The following is a 25,121-nucleotide window of genomic DNA, read 5'->3' as shown; positions in this document are numbered from 1 at the left end:
TTTGGGCTCTTTTCTTGGATATTATTTTTCCTAGAGTCATAAAAGAATGCAAAAATGTATTGATGTGTTTTGTGGAGTACATGTATTACACCTTTCAGTAACATTATGGTCACCATAATCTATAATTAATAAAGTGATTATTTGTTAACCTTTGCATTTAGTTCATTTCTTAGGCATTATTACTTGCAACACAAAATTTGGCATGTAACAGTATTAAAAGGAATGCTTCAGTTATCATTGAAAATTATGTTATGTTAGAAATTGGTTTCATGTTTTAGTGATTGTACTTAAGCTGTGTTCTTTTGGTCACAATTGACATTTAGGTAGTTTCACTGACATTGTTACTAGGGGTGAAACAATGCAGTGAGGCATGAACATTTTGATCAGTTTGCCATACTTATCAATACATTAGTTGAAGAACTAATATGAATGATGCTTACACTATACAAGTAACTGTAATCATGAATAGTAAGAAGTAGTTATCAGTTCTTTGTCTTTTAGTTTTTAAAAATTAAGAATTCATCAGAGAAAGCCATTGCATCACTCTTTTTTGTCAGTGAAAAAGAGAAGTTATTGACAACACCCACCCCATTCAACAAATCAACAGAAGGTGACTATCTAGGATGGCCACAGTAATGAGAACTTTCTCTTTTGCTTCATATCTTGTCTACTTGTATTGTATTTACAAGACTGCTTATTCAGTATATCACGCATTAATATGACATACACTTGGATCTGATTGGTGGTTATTGTTTCCTCCAGTCCAAGACAAAAATGAGCTTATTCACTGTGTAATACTGACAGAAACAAGGGACTGTTGTCATGGCAGTTTTGTATCTGTAGGAAGTACAGTTACAGTGTGAGGGATTTGGTTACTATTTGTAACTGTCCCTGACCTATCCAAGATAAGAGTTCTTACACAAGGAAATGTCAACAGTTTTGTATTTTGTAAAGATAATGCTATAATGTGTTCCAGATTTAAGTGAAGACCTGAAGATGTAAAATATTTCTAAACCATTCATGGAATGTAAAACATTTCTAAACCATTCATGGAATGTAAAACATGGTGACCAAACTGAATCCATCAAATGTAGCAGTCCAAAAGGATATAAAACTTTGAATTAGAATTACTGATGATAAGTTTACAATAATATCAAGTCAATTTAAAATAAAAGCATATATTTACATTACAATCTGTATTTCCATAAATTATAATATGATCTAATTCCAAAATGCATTAGCCTTTGAATTTAAATACACCATTATTCTATTGAAGTTATGATTATTCCAAATGTCAAAGAAATAAAATAGTTTTGAGCTTATCTGTGGCAGTTATGTAGATTGTGAAAATAGATGACTTAATGTTTTTCCTTTTAATCTGCAATTATGACATATAAAAGGATGACACTTTAATACAGCAATATAGTGAAGTTTTATCATATTTTAAGATGTAACACATGCCAGTTGCAAACTAGTCATTTATTGTAGGATACAATATTTGAAGAAAAAAATACAAGGAATAATCAAGTTTTTTAATTATCTTTTCAAAACAAATAAAACTGAAGATAAATTATGTTCCTGTTTTTGTTTGGAGAGACAGACACTACTTATATATAGGAGCAACTTGTGGGATACAATTGTCATTAATGAAATTTTCCTTGTCACAGTTTCTAGAAAATAATGAAATGACAATAATTGCAACTATAGGAAGAGCTGCTACTACTACTGTGACTACAATAATTACAGTTGTAACAAGAGCTGTTAATACTACTGTGACTACAGTAATTACATTTATAACAAGAACTGTCAATAATACTGTGACTAAAGTAATTACAATTATAACAAGAACTGTTAATACTACTGTGACTACAGTAATTACAATTATAACAAGAACTGTCAATAATACTGGGACTACAGTAATTACAATTATAACAAGAACTGTTAATACTACTGTGACTACAGTAAATAAAATTATGACAAGAACTGCTACTATTACCGTGACTACAGTAAATACAATTATAACAAGAACTGTTAATACTAATGTGACTACAATAATTGCAACTATAACAAGAAATGTTAATACTACTGTGACTACAACAATTACAACTATAACAAGAACTGTTAATACTACTGTGACTACAATAATTACAACTATAACAAGAGTTGCTAATACTACTGTGACACAATAATTAAAATTATAACTACTGGACTGTAGATATACCTTATGACTAGTGGATTGTATATAATTTTATATAGACTTTGTTATGCCTGGACTGTGTTGTTGTTGTTGTTGTTGTGGGGTTTAACGCCATTTTTCAGCACATGATAGGCTATACATGGTGGCCAGTATTAATGGTGGAGGAAGAACCCGGGAAAACCCCGGAAAGAACCACCGACCCTCGAGAAGCTACTGGCAAGCTTTCTCACATACCCACATTGGCTGAATCTTAGATCGAACCGCCGCAGACAGAGGTGAGATGGCAGTGATCCGTAACGAAGAGCGCTTTAGACCACTCGGCCACTCGGGGCCCCCGCCTGGACTGTGGATAGACCTTATGACTACTGGACTGTGGATAGACCTTATGACTACTGGACTGTAGATAGACCTTATGACTACTGGACTGTAGATAGACCTTATTACTACTGGACTGTGGATAGACCTTATGACTACTGGACTGTAGATAGACCTTATGACTACTGGACTGTAGATAGACCTTATGACTACTGGACTGTAGATAGACCTTATGACTACTGGACTGTGGATATTCTGGACTGTAGGTAGACCATATTACTGCTTGATAGACCTCATTACCACTACATTTTAGATGGACTTTATTGCTATTGGATTGTAGAAAAGAAATTACCTTTATAAAGATATCCTGAGACCATATTCAAATTCTTGACTAGTGTATGCCAATAAACTGTATTGATTACTTGATGTAATTAAACTCACAAATTCTTGCTATAAATCTTATGATTTTTGTTTAGTCTGGTCTCATCCATAACTGGAGCAATGCTAGTGACAGATCATTTGTTTTTAGTTCAACTGGTCTAAACTAATAAATTCTAACTTTAAATCACAAGTTTTATTTAGTTTTGGTCTCAAACATGGAGTACAGGTTCTAGCTATAAATTGTGTCAGTTTTGCTCTACTGGTCTGATACATGAGTCTGACAATTTAAAAAAATTGTCAGGTTGTAGCTGTCATCCATCTGTTGCACGTTGTAGCTGTCATCCATCTGTTGCACGTTGTAGCTGTCATCCATCTGTTGCACAAGTTTTCCACTAATCCTCTTAAGTAGCTGAAGGATTGGCATCAAGCTTTAATACCCATTAATCCCAAGATCTGATTGGTCCTAAATGACAATTGAACCATCTGGACATCTAACAGCAGCTACTTTGAAATGGTCATGTTGAGGTATTGTGTTCACTAAAAGACTATTAGTTTTGTTGGTACTAAGTGAATATGGTGCCAATCTGACCTCCAATATGACTACCATAATATCCATTTTAAGAAACTTGTAACTGCTACTCCAGGATGGATGGTGATATTGACAGGGGGTTTCACCAGAAGACATTTAATTAATCAAAATTAATTGGTGGTAATTTGAGATCCAGTATGCCCATCATGGTGACCATCATGCAGCTCTTCTTGAATGGATGACCATGTTGCATGAAGTTTTCACTAAGAGAACTAAATAAAAACAGTGTCAATATTACATTTGATATGCAAACTATAGTGGCTATATTAAAAGTCTTACTGGTTCTACTCTTCCTGAATGGATAGTTATTTGGACTTAGGTAATCCAAGAATATCAGTGATGTTTCAACACTTAGCAGTTGAAAAGTACTAATGGTTTTTCTTGAATTCCTTGAATTTTCTTTTAAGTGTAGAACATGAGCCATTGTGGGACACTTGTTATTTATATTGTAGGTGGAACAATACTTCCTTGCTCCATGCATGCTTAAGGAAACAACACCAAAAGAGGTCATGTTTCCTAAACCAGATCCAGAAATGAAGAGCAACTCCTCAGTCCTTTGTTACAAATTCATGGGAAAATTTCTGCCTTTTCCCATCTTCCATCGCCTGCTTGCCACCTGCGTGTCTCACTGGCCCATTGCCCAAAGGAAGTCAGAAAATCAGATCTTCTGTGGCTGTTGTATCTTCAGCCTTGATCTTCATCACACATTAACTGTGTTATTCAGGGAATACATCATATTTACACGAGTGACAAGAATGGGAGCCACTGAGACGACACCATCTTCCAAACTATGTATTGAAGCTCAAGAGTTTATTACAGAGACTCTCACCAATATTATTGGTTACCTGGGACAGAGTCTGCAATTTGAGCTGTTTGTACAGTGCCCACGATCTGTTGGATACAGAGTTGACTGCCTGATCCCTGTTAAGGATCTTCAAGGGAATGTAGATGTTCCATGCCATTTCCATGATGACAGTCATGTGATTATGTCCCATGATGTTCTCAAGTTCTGGTTTCAGGAAGAGGTAAGTCAGAGCAATTTTTTAAAATTTTTTATAGTTTTTGTTTGCCAAATTCAGACAGTTAAGTGTGTTGCTGAATTTGAATATGATATTACACTCTGACAATAATTAGAGGAATATGTGTCCTCAGAAATTTCTTATTTCAAAGCATTGTTTGAGGCATATCTAAACAATTTATGATAATCTAAATTGTTTTTAATGCTTGTGGATGAACCACCTGTCAGTAAAAGTAAAATTAATGTTTAAATGTTCTGAATGTATATTGAACCTAACCATTTACAATTAAAAGTACATAAAGAGATACATGTATGAATGATGTTAAATTAAGAATGAATGAATCTTTGAGTTCAAACTAGTAGAAAAGTTTTGTATTAGTCATTTTTCATGCAGTTTGCAGGCCAAAAGTGCAAAAGAAGTTTGATCACACTGTAGTAAATGAGACAAGCATAACAGTTGAAAGTTTGAAAGCCGATTACATTGGGTTGTATTCTAACAGTGCTATTCAGTCCAGCTAAGTGAAAAGGTCAGCTGTTTTGTAAGCCATATGGGTTATGTATGGCCCACATGAACTTCTTGTTTTATGCATGCTCTCACAATTTTTAACTAAGAATAGATGTTCATTTTGTTATATTAAATTTCAAATAAGTTCACGAAATATAAATAGGCTGATTGTATTATAAGCAGGTGTGAAATAATCAAAATGTGTTGCTGTGTTTCAAAATATGACTATTGTTTCTATTGATAAATATAATAGATTGAATATATATTAGTTACACTGTTTTACAACAGTGGACAGGTTGATCTGTTGAATCTGATACAGTGTCAGATGTATTTTATGTCATACAACAGTGGACAGGTTGATCTGTTGAATCTGATACAGTGTCGGAAGTGTTTGATGTCATACAACAGTTGACAGGTTGATCTGTTGAATCTGATATAGTGTCAGATGTGTTTGATGTCATACAACAGTGGACAGGTTGATCTGTTGAATCTGATACAGTGTCAGATGTATTTTATGTCATACAACAGTGGACAAGTTGATCTGTTGAATCTGATACAGTGTCGGAAGTGTTTGATGTCATACAACAATGGGCAGGTTGATCTGTTGAATCTGATACAGTGTCGGATGTGTTTGATGTCATACAACAATGGGCAGGTTGATCTGTTGAATCTGATACAGTGTCGGATGTGTTTGATGTCATACAACAATGGACAGGTTGATCTGTTGAATCTGATACAGTGTCGGATGTGTTTGATGTCATACAACAATGGACAGGTTGATCTGTTGAATCTGATATAGTGTCGGATGTGTTTGATGTCATACAACAGTAGACAGGTTGATCTGTTGAATCTGATACAGTGTTGGAAGTGTCTGATGTCATACAACAATGGACAGGTTGATCTGTTGAATCTGATACAGTGTCAGATGTATTTGATGTCCTACAACAATGGACAGTTTGATCTGTTGAACGTAACTATATTGTGGTGTTGTGTATAATCCAAAAAGAGTCATTTTTTCATCAGTTTTCTTCCCACCTACTGTAGCCTTTATTGCTTATTGCTTAATATGTTACATATATCCTGTATCATCAGCCTTTGAACAAATATGACAGATTCCTTACACCATAATCTCTACATTCATCCCATGTTGACAGACCTTGAAAAAGTATGGCAGATTCATTACACCATAAGGTCTAGCTTAGGAAGTTCATTATGCAAAGATAGTATCATTTTCATGCAGAGAGCAGGGGTTGGTTATTCCACCTACAGCAGAAGTAAGCACAATTTCACATGTGATGGTATGTAAATAAAGCAAAAGATAATAATAATGAATGATAAAGTTAAATATGGTATTTTCTTTATTTTTCAGGAACCGTCAGATGCAGGATGTAAGTAAATATTTATCTCATTACACGCTTTATCTAAACAATAATTTGTGAGACTCTCTTTCAGAATTGTCTTTCTCCTTTTATTTGTCAAAATCATCTGAAATATATTTTTGGCTTGTTTCATGTATTTTACCTGATCAAGTCATACAGTTGACTGAACCCGTGATTATGGGTCATGTATCCATCTTACATTTATGTACCAACTGTCATCAATCAACATTTGCTTTTCTCAATGTTTCAACAAACAAAAACTGCTGGAGCAATTTAAACCAGCAATGAGAGTAAGAATCTTACCATGAAGTCATTCTGCCTTTAAGTAGATCTGCCATGAAGTCATTCTGCCTATAAGTAGACCTGCCTTGAAGTCATTTTGCCTTTAAGTAGACCTGCCCATGAAGTCATTATGCCTCTAAGTAGTGCTGCCATGAAGTCATTCTGCCTCTAAGTAGTGCTGCCATGAAGTCATTCTGCCTTTAAGTAGACCTGCCATGAAGTCATTTTGCCTTTAAGTATAACTGCCATGGAGTCATTCTGCCTTGAAGTATACCTGACATGAAGTCATTCTGCCTTGAAGTATACCTGCCATGAAGTCATTTTGCCTTTAAGTATAACTGCCATGGAGTCATTCTGCCTTTAAGTATAACTGCCATGAAGTCATTCTGCCTTTAAGTAGACCTGCCATGAAATCATTCTGCCTTGAAGTATAACTGCCATGGAGTCATTCTGCCTTTAAGTATAACTGCCATGAAGTCATTCTGCCTTTAAGTATAACTGCCATGAAGTCATTCTGCCTTTAAGTAGACCTGCAACAAAGTCATTCTGCTTTGAAGTATAACTGCCATGGAGTCATTCTGCCTTTAAGTATAACTGACATGAAGTCATTCTGCCTTTAAGTATAACTGCCATGGAGTCATTCTGCCTTGAAGTATAACTGCCATGAAATCATTCTGCCTTTAAGTAGACCTGCAACAAAGTCATTCTGCTTTGAAGTATAACTGATATAAAATCAATCTACCATTAAGTAGACCTGCCATGAAGTCATTCTGCCTTTAAATAGACCTGCCATGATGTCATTTTACCTTTAAGGAGGCCTGCAATGGCATTATTCTGCCTTTAAGTAGTGTTACGTGTATTTGATATAATTTATATTTGATTTAAGTTAATTTGATTTAATTGTTTGTGGGTTTTGGAGTCTTTTTATTTTCTAACTGCCATGAAATCATTCTGCCTTTAAATAGACCTGCCATGAAGTCATTTTGCCTTAAAGTATAACTGCCATGAAGTCATTTTTCCTTTAAGTGTACAGTAACTGCCATTATGTAAAACAGGACCAAGTTTATAATCTCTTATGGCTGACATTTTGTCTAAATATGGAATCAGATTTTACAAATGATTACCAGCAACCATGCAATGTTGATTGCATTATTAAGAATTTTTTAAATTCTTTATAACTTCTTTTAAAAATTATCTAGAAAAGTTAACTAAATAAGGAGGGGATGCATCTGGGGATACATATATGTCATGTCTTCTTACATAATGTACATGTCTCACCTCATGGCATACATATATGTCATGTCTTCTTACATAATGTACATGTCTCACCTCATGGCATACATATATGTCATGTCTTCTTACATAATGTACATGCCTCACCTCATGGCATACATATATGTCATGTCTTCTTACATAATGTACATGCCTCACCTCATGGCATACATATATGTCATGTCTTCTTACATAATGTACATGCCTCACCTCATGGCATACATATATGTCATGTCTTCTTACATAATGTACATGTCTCACCTCATGACAAACATATATGTCATGTCTTCTTACATAATGTACATGTCTCACCTCATGGCATACATACATGTCATGTCTTCTTACATAATGTACATGCCTCACCTCATGGCATACATACATGTCATGTCTTCTTACATAATGTACATGTCTCACCTCATGGCATACATACATGTCATGTCTTCTTACATAATATACATGCCTCACCTCATGTCATGTCTTCTTACATAATGTACATGTCTCACCTCATGGCATACATATATGTCATGTCTTCTTACATAATATACATGCCTCATCTCATGGCATACATATATGTCATGTCTTCTTACATAATGTACATGCCTCATCTCATGGCATACATATATGTCATGTCTTCTTACATAATGTACATGCCTCATCTCATGGCATACATATATGTCATGTCTTCTTACATAATATACATGCCTCACATAATGTACATGCTTCACCTCATGGCATCCATATATGTCATGTCTTCTTACATAATGTACATGCCTCACCTCATGGCATACATATATGTCATGTCTTCTTACATAATGTACATGCCTCACCTCATGGCATACATATATGTCATGTCTTCTTACTTAATGTACATGTCTCACCTCATGGCATACATATATGTCATGTCTTCTTACATAATGTACATGCCTCACCTCATGGCATACATATATGTCATGTCTTCTTACATAATGTACATGCCTCACCTCATAGCATACATATATGTCATGTCTTCTTACATAATGTACATGTCTCACCTCATGACATACATATATGTCATGTCTTCTTACATAATGTACATGCCTCACATCATGGCATACATACATGTCATGTCTTCTTACATAATGTACATGTCTCACCTCATGGCATACATACATGTCATGTCTTCTTACATAATATACATGCCTCACCTCATGGCATACATGCATGTCATGTCTTCTTACATAATGTACATGTCTCACCTCATGACATACATATATGTCATGTCTTCTTACATAATATACATGCCTCACATAATGTACATGTCTCACCTCATGGCATACATATATGTCATGTCTTCTTACATAATATACATGCCTCATCTCATGGCATACATATATGTCATGTCTTCTTACATAATGTACATGCCTCATCTCATGGCATACATATGTGTCATGTCTTCTTACATAATGTACATGTCTCACCTCATGGCATACATATATGTCATGTCTTCTTACATAATATACATGCCTCATCTCATGGCATACATATATGTCATGTCTTCTTACATGATGTACATGCCTCATCTCATGGCATACATATATGTCATGTCTTCTTACATGATGTACATGCCTCACCTCATGGCATACATATATGTCATGTCTTCTTACATAATGTACATGTCTCACCTCATGGCATACATATATGTCATGTCTTCTTACATAATGTACATGTCTCACCTAATGGCATACATTTATGTCATGTCTTCTTACATAATGTACATGCCTCACCTCATGGCATACATATATGTCATGTCTTCTTACATAATGTACATGCCTCACCTCATGGCATACATATATGTCATGTCTTCTTACATAATGTACATGCCTCACCTCATGGCATACATATATGTCATGTCTTCTTACATAATGTACATGCCTCATGTCATGTTATGGATTCATTAAAAGTAGAACAAGCTCTTAACAGCTTCCTGTAAAATATTGCTCACAGAAGTTTACCCAACAGGGGATGCATCTGGGGATACATATATGTCATGTCTTCTTACATAATGTACATGTCTCACCTCATGGCATCCATATATGTCATGTCTTCTTACATAATGTACATGCCTCACCTCATGGCATACATATATGTCATGTCTTCTTACATAATGTACATGCCTCACCTCATGGCATACATATATGTCATGTCTTCTTACATAATGTACATGCCTCACCTCATGGCATCCATATATGTCATGTCTTCTTACATAATGTACATGCCTCACCTCATGGCATACATATATGTCATGTCTTCTTACATAATGTACATGCCTCACCTCATGGCATACATATATGTCATGTCTTCTTACATAATGTACATGTCTCACCTCATGGCATACATATATGTCATGTCTTCTTACATAATGTACATGCCTCACCTCATGGCATACATATATGTCATGTCTTCTTACATAATGTACATGCCTCACCTCATGGCATACATATATGTCATGTCTTCTTACATAATGTACATGCCTCACCTCATGGCATACATATATGTCATGTCTTCTTACATAATGTACATGCCTCACCTCATGGCATACATATATGTCATGTCTTCTTACATAATGTACATGCCTCACCTCATGGCATACATATATGTCATGTCTTCTTCCATAATGTACATGCCTCACCTCATGGCATACATACATGTCATGTCTTCTTACATAATGTACATGTCTCACCTCATGGCATACATGCATGTCATGTCTTCTTACATAATCTACATGCCTCACCTCATGGCATACATATATGTCATGTCTTCTTACATAATGTACATGTCTCACCTTATGACATACACATATGTCATGTCTTCTTACATAATATACATGCCTCACATAATGTACATGTCTCACCTCATGGCATACATATATGTCATGTCTTCTTACTTAATATACATGCCTCATCTCATGGCATACATATATGTCATGTCTTCTTACATAATGTACATGCCTCATCTCATGGCATACATATATGTCATGTCTTCTTACATAATGTACATGTCTCACCTCATGGCATACATATATGTCATGTCTTCTTACATAATATACATGCCTCACATAATGTACATGTCTCACCTCATGGCATACATATATGTCATGTCTTCTTACATAATATACATGCCTCATCTCATGGCATACATATATGTCATGTCTTCTTACATAATGTACATGCCTCATCTCATGGCATACATATATGTCATGTCTTCTTCCATAATGTACATGCCTCACCTCATGACATACATATATGTCATGTCTTCTTCCATAATGTACATGCCTCACCTCATGGCATACATACATGTCATGTCTTCTTACATAATGTACATGTCTCACCTCATGGCATACATGCATGTCATGTCTTCTTACATAATCTACATGCCTCACCTCATGGCATACATATATGTCATGTCTTCTTACATAATGTACATGTCTCACCTCATGGCATACATATATGTCATGTCTTCTTACATAATATACATGCCTCACATAATGTACATGTCTCACCTCATGGCATACATATATGTCATGTCTTCTTACATAATATACATGCCTCATCTCATGGCATACATATATGTCATGTCTTCTTACATAATGTACATGCCTCATCTCATGGCATACATATATGTCATGTCTTCTTACATAATGTACATGCCTCACCTCATGGCATACATATATGTCGTGTCTTCTTACATAATGTACATGCCTCACCTCATGGCATACATATATGTCATGTCTTCTTACATAATGTACATGCCTCATGTCATGTTATGGATTCATTAATAGTAGAACAAGCTCTTAACAGCTTCCTGTAAAATATTGCTCACAGAAGTTTACCCAACAGAAATCTTCCTGGCATCAAGTCCATTCAAGTTTGTACAAATGATACAGATCTGCCATCCAGTTTGGTTGCTATTATAAATCACAGTGAAGGAAGTCTCAAAATTATCTCAGCAGATTAATAAACTTTGCAAAAGAATATCTTGGCATAACAAGCTCTGTTAAATTTGTACAAGTTATATTGAATCATTATCATGCAAGGCTGTTATTTACACAAATCAAATTCTTTCCAAGTTAAAACTGATTTATTAACATGCATGACTTATTCATACAAATCACATTCATACAAGTTATACTGAATCATTTTCATACATGGCTATTATTCATACCAATCACATTCATACAAGTTATACTGAATCATTTTCTTACATGGCTATTATTCATACCAATCACATTCATAGAAGTTATACTGAATCATTTTCATACATGGCTGTTATTCATACAAATCACATTCATACAAGTTATACTGAATCATTATCATACATGGCTGTTATTCATACCAATCACATTCATACAAGTTATACTGAATCATTTTCATACATGGCTATTGTTCATACCAATCACATTCATACAAGTTATACTGAATCATTATCATACATGGCTATTATTCATACCAATCACATTCATAGAAGTTATACTGAATCATTTTCATACATGGCTGTTATTCATACAAATCACATTCATACAAGTTATACTGAATCATTTTCATACATGGCTGTTATTCATACCAATCACATTCATAGAAGTTATACTGAATCATTTTCATACATGGCTGTTATTCATACCAATCACATTTATACAAGTTATACTGAATCATTATCATACATGGCTGTTATTCATACCATCACATTCATACAAGTTATACTGAATCATTTTCATACATGGCTGTTATTCATACCAATCACATTTATACAAGTTATACTGAATCATTTTCATACATGGCTATTATTCATACCAATCACATTCATAGAAGTTATACTGAATCATTTTCATACATGGCTGTTATTCATACCAATCACATTCATACAAGTTATACTGAATCATTTTCATACATGGCTATTATTCATACCAATCACAGTCATACAAGTTATACTGAATCATTTTCATACATGGCTGTTATTCATACCAATCACATTCATACAAGTTATACTGAATCATTTTCATACATGGCTATTATTCATACCAATCACATTCATAGAAGTTATACTGAATCATTTTCATACATGGCTGTTATTCATACCAATCACATTCATACAAGTTATACTGAATCATTTTCATGCATGGCTATTATTCATACCAATCACATTCATACAAGTTATACTGAATCATTTTCTTACATGGCTGTTATTCATACCAATCACATTTATATAAGTTATACTGAATCATTTTCATACATGGCTATTATTCATACCAATCACATTCATACAAGTTATACTGATTCATTATCATGCATGGCTGTTATTCATACAAATCACATTCATACAAATAATACTGAAGCATTATCATACATGGCTGTTATTCATACCAATCACATTTATACAAGTTATACTGATTCATTATCATGCATGACTGTTATTCTTATAAATAGAGAATTCAAATCTTTGAAGAATTTAACAGAACCATTCCTAAGCAGAATTTGACAAAAAATTTGAAGGAAAGCACCCACCTGCAATGAAATGTGGCCACTTTACTGAAAGAAAACTGAATCTTCAGAATTCATCTTGACTTTTCAATCTCTAACAAACAATACATTATTTCTCCAGTCACAAAAAGTGGAACATAAAACTTTTAAATGATTTCTTAAAATAATTTCTTAGAATGATAAAATGATAGTGGATGAAAAGCATACTGGTTTTAAAGGAATTTAAATTTTTACAGATTATATCGATCTGGTATCAAGACTGCTGGATGTATTTTAAATAGAAAATTTACTGACAGCCAGGTGAGCTGTCTCTTGTTTTTCACTGAAGAGCTTTGCTGTGTGAGATTTGTTTTCCACTTTATCAAGTATAACCATGCCAGTCATTATTGAACATGGGCTGAAATGGTTTAGAATAACATGAAAGAAACTAACAACAGTTACTGAAAAACTTTTTAGGATATTTCCTGATTTATTATGTTGTTAAAAAAAATTAATTTCTGTGCTTAATGATGTATACATTATATCAATCATTTCTTTCAAAACAGAATTGCTCTGCATTATGCATTGGCAAATAGGAAAAACGAAAGATACATTTAAATACACAGTTTTGAACCCATTATTACAACTCTATGGTCTTAAAATATGTAATAGAAAAGAGTGAGAAGCAACAAGTTTTGTAAAATTCAACAAATAATTTATTTTCCTGAAAACACAAAGTGAAAATGTAAAAAAAGGAATGTATGCACTGCAATTAAATCTCAAAGAATCATAGAATTACAAACACTAGTCCTAATGATTAGTGTTGTGAATAAACTTTAGTGGAAATCCAAATTAAACCCAACATTGAAAGTGTTTATGTGCCCATAGTAGCCCGTATGGTGGCGATGTACCAACAATATTTTGTTGGATCACAATAATGCAATCTATGAATAAATCCATTTTTGAAATTTCACTATAAATTCAAGGCTTCATTTCTAAGAATGTTATTTCTGAAAAGTTCTTTGTATTTCCAGAGAAGAATCACTTGAATTAAATAATTGAATAAATGAACAAATTCCAGCCTTAACAAACTTCTGGACACAACAATAATGCAACTAATTCTAGCTCGAGTTCTTGTAGCACAAATAATTAATTTTCAGAGAAAATCAAGATTATATATTCCTCTACATGACCTCAGGTCACAATTAGCATTTCCAAAAAAACAAATATTACCTAATGGTAAGTTTCCTTTTGGAAAGTTCATAATGTTATAAATAAAATCTTAGTTATAATTAGAAGTCTGTTACTAAAATGACAATATAAAATGCATAGAAAATAACAGTTAGACCCAGCAATTCAAGGGGAATTTCTAAAGTTCTAGACTCAGATTGAGATAACCATGTTTACTACAAAGCCAAAATAAATTCTCAATGTTTGACAATTATTATTCTTGAGATAAAGATAGTGCTGTTGAAAAGTAAATTTTGAAAGTACATGCATATACTCAGGCCAATAGCTAATGTCATTTTATATTATGAATCTATGGCTGACATCTGTCAGGCATCATCTGTCACCTGGCAGATGTCATCCATCAACAATGGATATTGTCAGCACATGTCAGGCATCATCTGTCACCAGGCAGGTGTCATCCATGAACAAAATGCTATTTTCAATTTCTCAGAAACCACTGGAACTATTTTATCAAAAGGCTGTAAAATATTTTGCTAATCCACTGTAAAGTATTGTCACTAAAATAACCAGCATTTAAACAAGAGCTCAAATTCCTTTGTACAGAGCTATTTTAAATCTCACAGAGAGTACTCTGGCACAATGGCCTTTCAGATTATAGAAATGATGCTCTACCATCAGGTATAGCCAGCATTACTAAAGATAGAAAATCTTTCAAACAAATTCTTCTTGGAAACCATTGAATTCAGTTTTACTAAATTAACAATTTAAAGTATTCTGATGTGAAAGTGTTTTAGTTTGTACAGATGATGCTGATTGGCTATATAATACATGTATTGCATTTGTAGTTATGTATATTCTTAAACATTCTTTTGTATTTTATGCGTTTGTTATCTTATCAAGACAAACATTAACAAGACAAGATGGACATGCAGTAGTTATCTCCTTTTAGCTGCCAACAATATAAATCTGACTGGTAATGCATTTCAGTTTTTTTTAAATCAAGTGAAAATGAAAGGAAGTGATGACTGTAAGTGAAAAGGAAAGGAAATGATGATTGGAAGCAAAAATGAAAGGAAATAATGATTCAAAGTTATAAATGCAAAACCAGAATGTATTTCTTCAGATGATAATAATGAAATGTTACCTGAAATGAAAATATGAAGGCAACACAAGTGAAATGCAAGCAAAGTGAATTTAAATGCCTTTCATATGCAAATGAATTGCAGATATAACTTTATTCTAAATTTGCCCTTATCAGAGTTTTGAAAGCAAGTTGTCATTTTGACATTATTATTATTATTATTATATGCCAATCAAAAGGAGAAGTATACTATATTATGATTTTGTCTGTCTGCCCATCCATCCATCCGATAACAATTGAATTTCTGCCCAATTATATTAGTTCTCAGCATCTACAAATCACCAAATTTTTGTGAATAGTTTGCTCATGGGGTGAAGAAGAACCCCATCAATTTCAGCATCAAAAGGTCAAATGTCAGGGTCACTATGACAAGAAGAACAAGATGGTATTTTCACAACAAGTAGAGTTTTCCACTTGTGGTAAGGAATACCTCTATTAATTTCAGTTTCAATTTTTTGACTGAAAAAAGAAAAATGGTTTCTGTGTATTGACCTGATTTCTCCAAAATCTACACTAACCAACATTCTCCATAATCTACACTAATCAACATTCTCCATAATCTACACTAATCAACATTCTCCATAATCTACAGTAACCAACATTCTCCATAATCTACACTAATCAACATTCTCCATAATCTACACTAACCAACACTCTCCATAATCTACACTAACCAACATTCTCCATAATCTACGCTAATCAAGATTCTCCATAATCTACACTAACCAACATTCTCCATAATCTACACTAATCAAGATTCTCCATAATTTACACTAACCAACATTCTCCATAATCTACACTAACCAACATTCTCCATAATCTACACTAATCAACATTCTCCATAATCTACACTAATCAACATTCTCCATAATCTACACTAATCAACATTCTCCATAATCTACACTAACCAACATTATCCATAATCTACACTAATCAACATTCTCCATAATCTACACTAATCAAGATTCTCCATAATCTACACTAATCAAGATTCTCCATAATCTACACTAATCAAGATTCTCCATAATCTACACTAATCAAGATTCTCCATAATCTACACTAATCAAACATTCTCCATAATCTACACTAATCAACATTCTCCATAATCTACACTAATCAACATTCTCCATAATCTACACTAATCAACATTCTCCATAATCTACACTAATCAACATTCTCCATAATGTACACTAACCAACTTTCTCCATAATCTACACTATTCAACATTCTCCATAATCTACACTAACCAACATTCTCCATAATCTACACTAATCAACATTCTCCATAATCTACACTAATCAACATTCTCCATAATCTACACTAACCAACATTCTCCATAATCTACACTAACCAACATTCTCCATAATCTACACTAATCAAGATTCTCCATAATCTACACTAACCAACATTCTCCATAATCTACACTAATCAAGATTCTCCATAATCTACACTAATCAAGATTCTCCATAATCTACACTAACCAACATTCTCCATAATCTACACTAACCAACATTCTCCATAATCTACACTAATCAACATTCCCCATAATCTACACTAATCAACATTCTCCATAATCTACACTAATCAAGATTCTCCATAATCTACACTAACCAACATTCTCCATAATCTACACTAACCAACATTCTCCATAATGTACACTAATCAACATTCTCCATAATGTACACTAACCAACATTCTCCATAATCTACACTAATCAAGATTCTCCATAATCTACACTAATCAAGATTCTTCATAATCTACACTAATCAAGATTCTCCATAATCTACACTAATCAAGATTCTCCATAATCTACACTAATCATACATTCTCCATAATCTATACAAACCAACATTCTCCATAATCTACACTAATAAAGATTCTCCATAATCTACACTAATCAAGATTCTCCATAATCTACACTAACCAACATTCTACATAATCTACACTAACCAACATTCTCCATAATCTACACTAATCAACATTCTCCATAATCTACACTAATCAACATTCTCCATAATGTACACTAATCAACATTCTCCATAATGTACACTAATCAACATTCTCCATAATCTACACTAACCAACATTCTACATAATCTACACTAACCAACATTCTCCATAGTCTACACTAATCAACATTCTCCATAATGTACACTAATCAACATTCTCCATAATGTACACTAATCAACATTCTCCATAATGTACACTAATCAACATTCTCCATAATCTACACTAATCAACATTCTCCATAATCTACACTAACCAACATTCTCCATAATCTACACTAATCAACATTCTCCATAATGTACACTAATCAACATTCTCCATAATTTACACTAATCAACATTCTCCATAATCTACACTAATCAACATTCTCCATAATCTACACTAATCAACATTCTCCATAATGTACACTAACCAACTTTCTCCATAATCTACACTAATCAACATTCTCCATAATCTACACTAACCAACATTCTCCATAATCTACACTAACCAACATTCTCCATAATCTACACTAATCAAGATTCTCCATGATCTACACTAACCAACATTCTCCATAATCTACACTAATCAAGATTCTCCATAATCTACACTAACCAACATTCTACATAATCTACACTAACCAACATTCTCCATAATCTACACTAATCAACATTCTCCATAATCTACACTAATCAAGATTCTCCATAATCTACACTAATCAAGATTCTCCATAATCTACACTAACCAACATTCTCCATAATCTACACTAACCAACATTCTCCATAATGTACACTAATCAACATTCTCCATAATGTACACTAACCAACATTCTCCATAATCTACACTAATCAAGATTCTCCATAATCTACACTAATCAACATTCTCCATAATCTACACTAATCAAGATTCTCCATAATCTACACTAATCAAGATTCTCCATAATCTACACTAATCAAACATTCTCCATAATCTATACTAACCAACATTCTCCATAATCTACACTAATCAAGATTCTCCATAATATACACCAATCAACATTCTCCATAATGTACACTAATTAACATTCTCCATAATCTACACTAATCAAGATTCTCCATAATCTACACTAATCAACATTCTCCATAATGTACACTAATCAACATTCTCCATAATCTACACTAACCAACATTCTCCATAATGTACACTAATCAACATTCTCCATAATCTACACTAACCAACATTCTCCATAATGTACACTAATCAAGATTCTCCATAATCTACACTAATCAACATTCTCCATAATCTACACTAATCAACATTCTCCATAATCTACACTAACCAACATTCTCCATAATCTACGCTAATCAACATTCTCCATAATCTACTCTAATCAAGATTCTCCATAATCTACGCTAATCAACATTCTCCATAATCTACTCTAATCAAGATTCTCCATAATCTACACTAATCAACATTCTCCATAATCTACACTAATCAAGATTCTCCATAATCTACACTAATCAAGATTCTCCATAATCTACACTAATCAACATTCTCCATAATCTACACTAACCAACATTCTCCATAATCTACACTAATCAAGATTCTCCATAATCTACACTAACCAACATTCTCCATAATCTACACTAATCAAGATTCTCCATAATCTACACTAATCAAGATTCTCCATAATCTACACTAATCAACATTCTCCATAATCTACACTAATCAACATTCTCCATAATCTACACTAACCAACATTCTCCATAATCTACACTAATCAACATTGTCCATAATCTACACTAATCAACATTCTCCATAATTTACACTAAACAACATTCTCCATAATCTACTCTAATCAACATTCTCCATAATCTACACTAACCAACATTCTCCATAATCTACACTAATCAAGATTCTCCATAATCTACACTAACCAACATTCTCCATAATCTACACTAATCAACATTCTCCATAATCTACACTAATCAACATTCTCCATAATCTAGACTAATCAACATTCTCCATAATCTACACTAATCAAGATTCTCCATAATCTACACTAATCAACGTTCTCCATAATCTACACTAATCAAGATGCTCCATAATCTACACTGATCAAGATTCTCCATAATCTACACTAATCAACATTCTCCATAATCTACACTAACCAACATTCTCCATAATCTACACTGATCAACATTCTCCATAATCTACACTAACCAACATTCTCCATAATCTACACTAACCAACATTCTCCATAATCTACACTAACCAACATTCTCCATAATCTACACTAATCAAGATTCTCCATAATCTACACTAACCAACATTCTCCATAATCTACACTAACCAACATTTTCCATAATCTCAACATTCTCCATAATCTATACTAATCAACATTCTACATAAACTACACTAATCAACATTCTCCATAATCTACACTAATCAACATTCTCCATAATCTACACTAACCAACATTCTCCATAATCTACACTAATCAACATTCTCCATAATCTACACTAATCAACATTCTCCATAATCTAAACTAATCAAAATTCTTCATAATCTACACTAACCAACATTCTCCATAATCTACACTAATCAAGATTCTCCATAATCTACACTAATCAACGTTATCCATAATCTACACTAATCAAGATGCTCCATAATCTACACTGATCAAGATTCTCCATAATCTACACTAATCAACATTCTCCATAATCTACACTAACCAACATTCTCCATAATCTACACTGATCAACATTCTCCATAATCTACACTAACCAACATTCTCCATAATCTACACTAACCAACATTCTCCATAATCTACACTAATCAAGATTCTCCATAATCTACACTAACCAACATTCTCCATAATCTACACTAACCAACATTCTCCATAATCTCAACATTCTCCATAATCTACACTAATCAAGATGCTCCATAATCTACACTGATCAAGATTCTCCATAATCTACACTAATCAACATTCTCCATAATCTACACTAACCAACATTCTCCATAATCTACACTGATCAACATTCTCCATAATCTACACTAACCAACATTCTCCATAATCTACACTAATCAACATTCTCCATAATCTACACTAATCAAGATTCTCCATAATCTACACTAATCAACATTCTCCATAATCTACACTAACCAACATTCTCCATAATCTCAACATTCTCCATAATCTACACTAATCAACGTTCTCCATAATCTACACTAATCAAGATGCTCCATAATCTACACTGATCAAGATTCTCCATAATCTACACTAATCAACATTCTCCATACTCTACACTAACCAACATTCTCCATAATCTACACTGATCAACATTCTCCATAATCTACACTAACCAACATTCTCCATAATCTACACTAACCAACATTCTGCATAATCTACACTAACCAACATTCTCCATAATCTACACTAATCAAGATTCTCCATAATCTACACTAACCAACATTCTCCATAATCTCAACATTCTCCATAATCTATACTAATCAACATTCTCCATAATCTACACTAATCAACATTCTCCATAATCTACACTAATCAACATTCTCCATAATCTACACTAACCAACTTTCTCCATAATGTACACTAATCAACATTCTCCATAATCTACACTAATCAACATTCTCCATAATCTAAACTAATCAAAATTCTTCATAATCTACACTAACCAACATTCTCCATAATCTACACTAATCAAGATTCTCCATAATCTACACTAATCAACGTTCTCCATAATCTACACTAATCAAGATGCTTCATAATCTACACTGATCAAGATTCTCCATAATCTACACTAATCAACATTCTCCATAATCTACACTAACCAACATTCTCCATAATCTACACTGATCAACATTCTCCATAATCTACACTAACCAACATTCTCCATAATCTACACTAACCAACATTCTCCATAATCTACACTAACCAACATTCTCCATAATCTACACTAATCAAGATTCTCCATAATCTACACTAACCAACATTCTCCATGATCTACACTAACCAACATTCTCCATAATCTCAACATTCTCCATAATCTATACTAATCAACATTCTCCATAATCTACACTAATCAAGATTCTCCATAATCTACACTAATCAAGATTCTCCATAATCTACACTAATCAACATTCTCCATAATCTACACTAATCAACATTCTCCATAATCTACACTAATCAACATTCTCCATAATCTAAAGTGATCAAAATTCTTCATAATCTACACTAACCAACATTCTCCATAATCTACACTAATCAACATTCTCCATAATCTACACTAATCAAGATTCTCCATAATCTACACTAATCAACATTCTCCATAATCTACACTAACCAACATTCTCCATAATCTACACTGACCAACATTCTCCATAATCTACATTACCCAACATTCTCCATAATCTACACTAATCAACATTCTGCATCATCTATACTAATCAACGTTCTCCATAATCTACACTGATCAAGATTCTCCATAATCTACACTAATCAACATTCTCCATAATCTACACTAACCAACATTCTCCATAATCTACACTAACCAACATTCTCCATAATCTACACTAACCAACATTCTCCATAATCTACATTACCCAACATTCTCCATAATCTACACTAATCAACATTCTCCATAATCTACACTAAGCAACATTCTCCTTAATCTACACTAATCAACATTCTCCATAATCTACACTAACCAACATTCTCCATAATCTACACTAACCAACATTCTCCATAATCTACACTAACCAACATTCTCCATAATCTACATTACCCAACATTCTCCATAATCTACACTAATCAACATTCTCCATAATCTATACTAATCAACATTCTCCATCATCTACACTAACCAACATTCTCCATAATCTACACTAACCAACATTCTCCATAATCTACACTAATCAACATTCTCCATAATCTACACTAATCAAGATTCTCCATAATCTACACTAATCAACATTCTCCATAATCTACACTAACCAACATTCTCCATAATCTACACTAATCAACATTCTCCATAATCTACACTAATCAACATTCTCCATAATCTACACTAATCAACATTCTCCATAATCTACACTAACCAACATTCTCCATAATCTACACTAACCAACATTCTCCATAATCTACATTACCCAACATTCTCCATAATCTACACTAATCAACATTCTCCATAATCTACACTAAGCAACATTCTCCATAATCTACACTAATCAACATTCTCCATAATCTACACTAACCAACATTCTCCATAATCTACACTAACCAACATTCTCCATAATCTACACTAACCAACATTCTCCATAATCTACATTACCCAACATTCTCCATAATCTACACTAATCAACATTCTCCATAATCTATACTAATCAACATTCTCCATAATCTACACTAACCAACATTCTCCATAATCTACACTAACCAACATTCTCCATAATCTACACTAACCAACATTCTCCATAATCTACACTAGCCAACATTCTCCATAATCTACACTAAGCAACATTCTCCGTAATCTACACTAATCAACATTCTCCATAATCTACACCAACCAACATTCTCCATAATCTACACTAACCAACATTCTCCATAATCTACACTAACCAACATTCTCCATAATCTACATTACCCAACATTCTCCATGATCTACACTAATCAAGATTCTCCATAATCTACACTAACCAACTTTCTCCATAATCTACACTAATCAAGATTCTCCATAATCTACACTAATCAACATTCTCCATAATCTACACTAATCAAGATTCTCCATAATCTACACTAATCAAGATTCTCCATAATCTACACTAATCAAACATTCTCCATAATCTATACTAACCAACATTCTCCATAATCTACACTAATCAAGATTCTCCATAATCTACACCAATCAACATTCTCCATAATGTACACTAATTAACATTCTCCATAATCTACACTAATCAAGATTCTCCATAATCTACACTAATCAACATTCTCCATAATGTACACTAATCAACATTCTCCATAATCTACACTAACCAACATTCTCCATAATGTACACTAATCAACATTCTCCATAATCTACACTAACCAACATTCTCCATAATCTACACTAATCAAGATTCTCCATAATCTACACTAATCAACATTCTCCATAATCTACACTAATCAACATTCTCCATAATCTACACTAACCAACATTCTCCATAATCTACACTAATCAACATTCTCCATAATCTACACTAATCAAGATTCTCCATAATCTACACTAATCAACATTCTCCATAATCTACACTAATCAAGATTCTCCATAATCTACACTAATCAAGATTCTCCATAATCTACACTAATCAACATTCTCCATAATGTACACTAATTAACATTCTCCATAATCTACACTAATCAAGATTCTCCATAATCTACACTAATCAACATTCTCCATAATGTACACTAATCAACATTCTCCATAATCTACACTAACCAACATTCTCCATAATCTACACTAATCAACATTCTCCATAATCTACACTAACCAACATTCTCCATAATCTACACTAATCAAGATTCTCCATAATCTGCACTAATCAACATTCTCCATAATCTACACTAATCAAGATTCTCCATAATCTACACTAACCAACATTCTCCATAATCTACACTAACCAACATTCTCCATAATCTACACTAATCAAGATTCTCCATAGTCTACACTAACCAACATTCTCCATAATCTATACTAATCAACATTCTCCATAATCTATACTAATCAACATTCTCCATAATCTACACTAACCAACATTCTCCATAATCTACACTAATGAAGATTCTCCATAATCTACACTAACCAACATTCTCCATAATCTACAGTAACCAACATTCTCCATAATCTTCACTAATCAAGATTCTCCATAATCTACACTAACCAACATTCTCCATAATCTATACTAATCAACATTCTCCATAATCTACACTAACCAACATTCTCCATAATCTACACTAATCAACATTCTCCATAATCTAGACTAATCAAGATTCTCCATAATCTACACTAATCAACGTTCTCCATAATCTACACTAATCAAGATGCTCCATAATCTACACTGCTCAAGATTCTCCATAATCTACACTAATCAACATTCTCCATAATCTACACTAACCAACATTCTCCATAATCTCAACGTTCTCCATAATCTACACTAATCAACATTCTCCATAACCTACACTAATCAACATTCTCCATAATCTACACTAACCAACATTCTCCATAATCTCAACGTTCTCCATAATCTACACTAATCAACATTCTCCATAACCTACACTAATCAACATTCTCCATAATCTACACTAACCAACATTCTCCATAATCTACACTAATC

General features: G+C 33.2%; 1 protein-coding gene across 1 annotated transcript in view; it reads left to right on the top strand.

Moving 5' to 3' along the window:
• Positions 1 to 25,121, top strand: part of LOC149808202 (uncharacterized) — a 176,535-nt gene that overhangs the window by 111,049 nt on the left and 40,365 nt on the right. The window contains exons 12-13 of the mRNA XM_089965715.1: positions 3,935 to 4,507; positions 6,375 to 6,393. Of these exons, the coding sequence (XP_089821841.1) occupies positions 3,935 to 4,507; positions 6,375 to 6,393 (592 nt within the window). The remainder of the gene's footprint in view (positions 1 to 3,934; positions 4,508 to 6,374; positions 6,394 to 25,121) is intronic.

This window comes from Sinohyriopsis cumingii, chromosome 1 (assembly GCF_028554795.1).
Source record: "Sinohyriopsis cumingii isolate HCF-2022 chromosome 1, ASM2855479v2, whole genome shotgun sequence".
In the NCBI taxonomy this organism is placed as follows: domain Eukaryota; kingdom Metazoa; phylum Mollusca; class Bivalvia; order Unionida; family Unionidae; genus Sinohyriopsis; species Sinohyriopsis cumingii.
The sequence above is the reverse complement of the archived record's forward strand: the minus strand, read 5'-3'. Positions and strand labels throughout refer to the sequence as shown.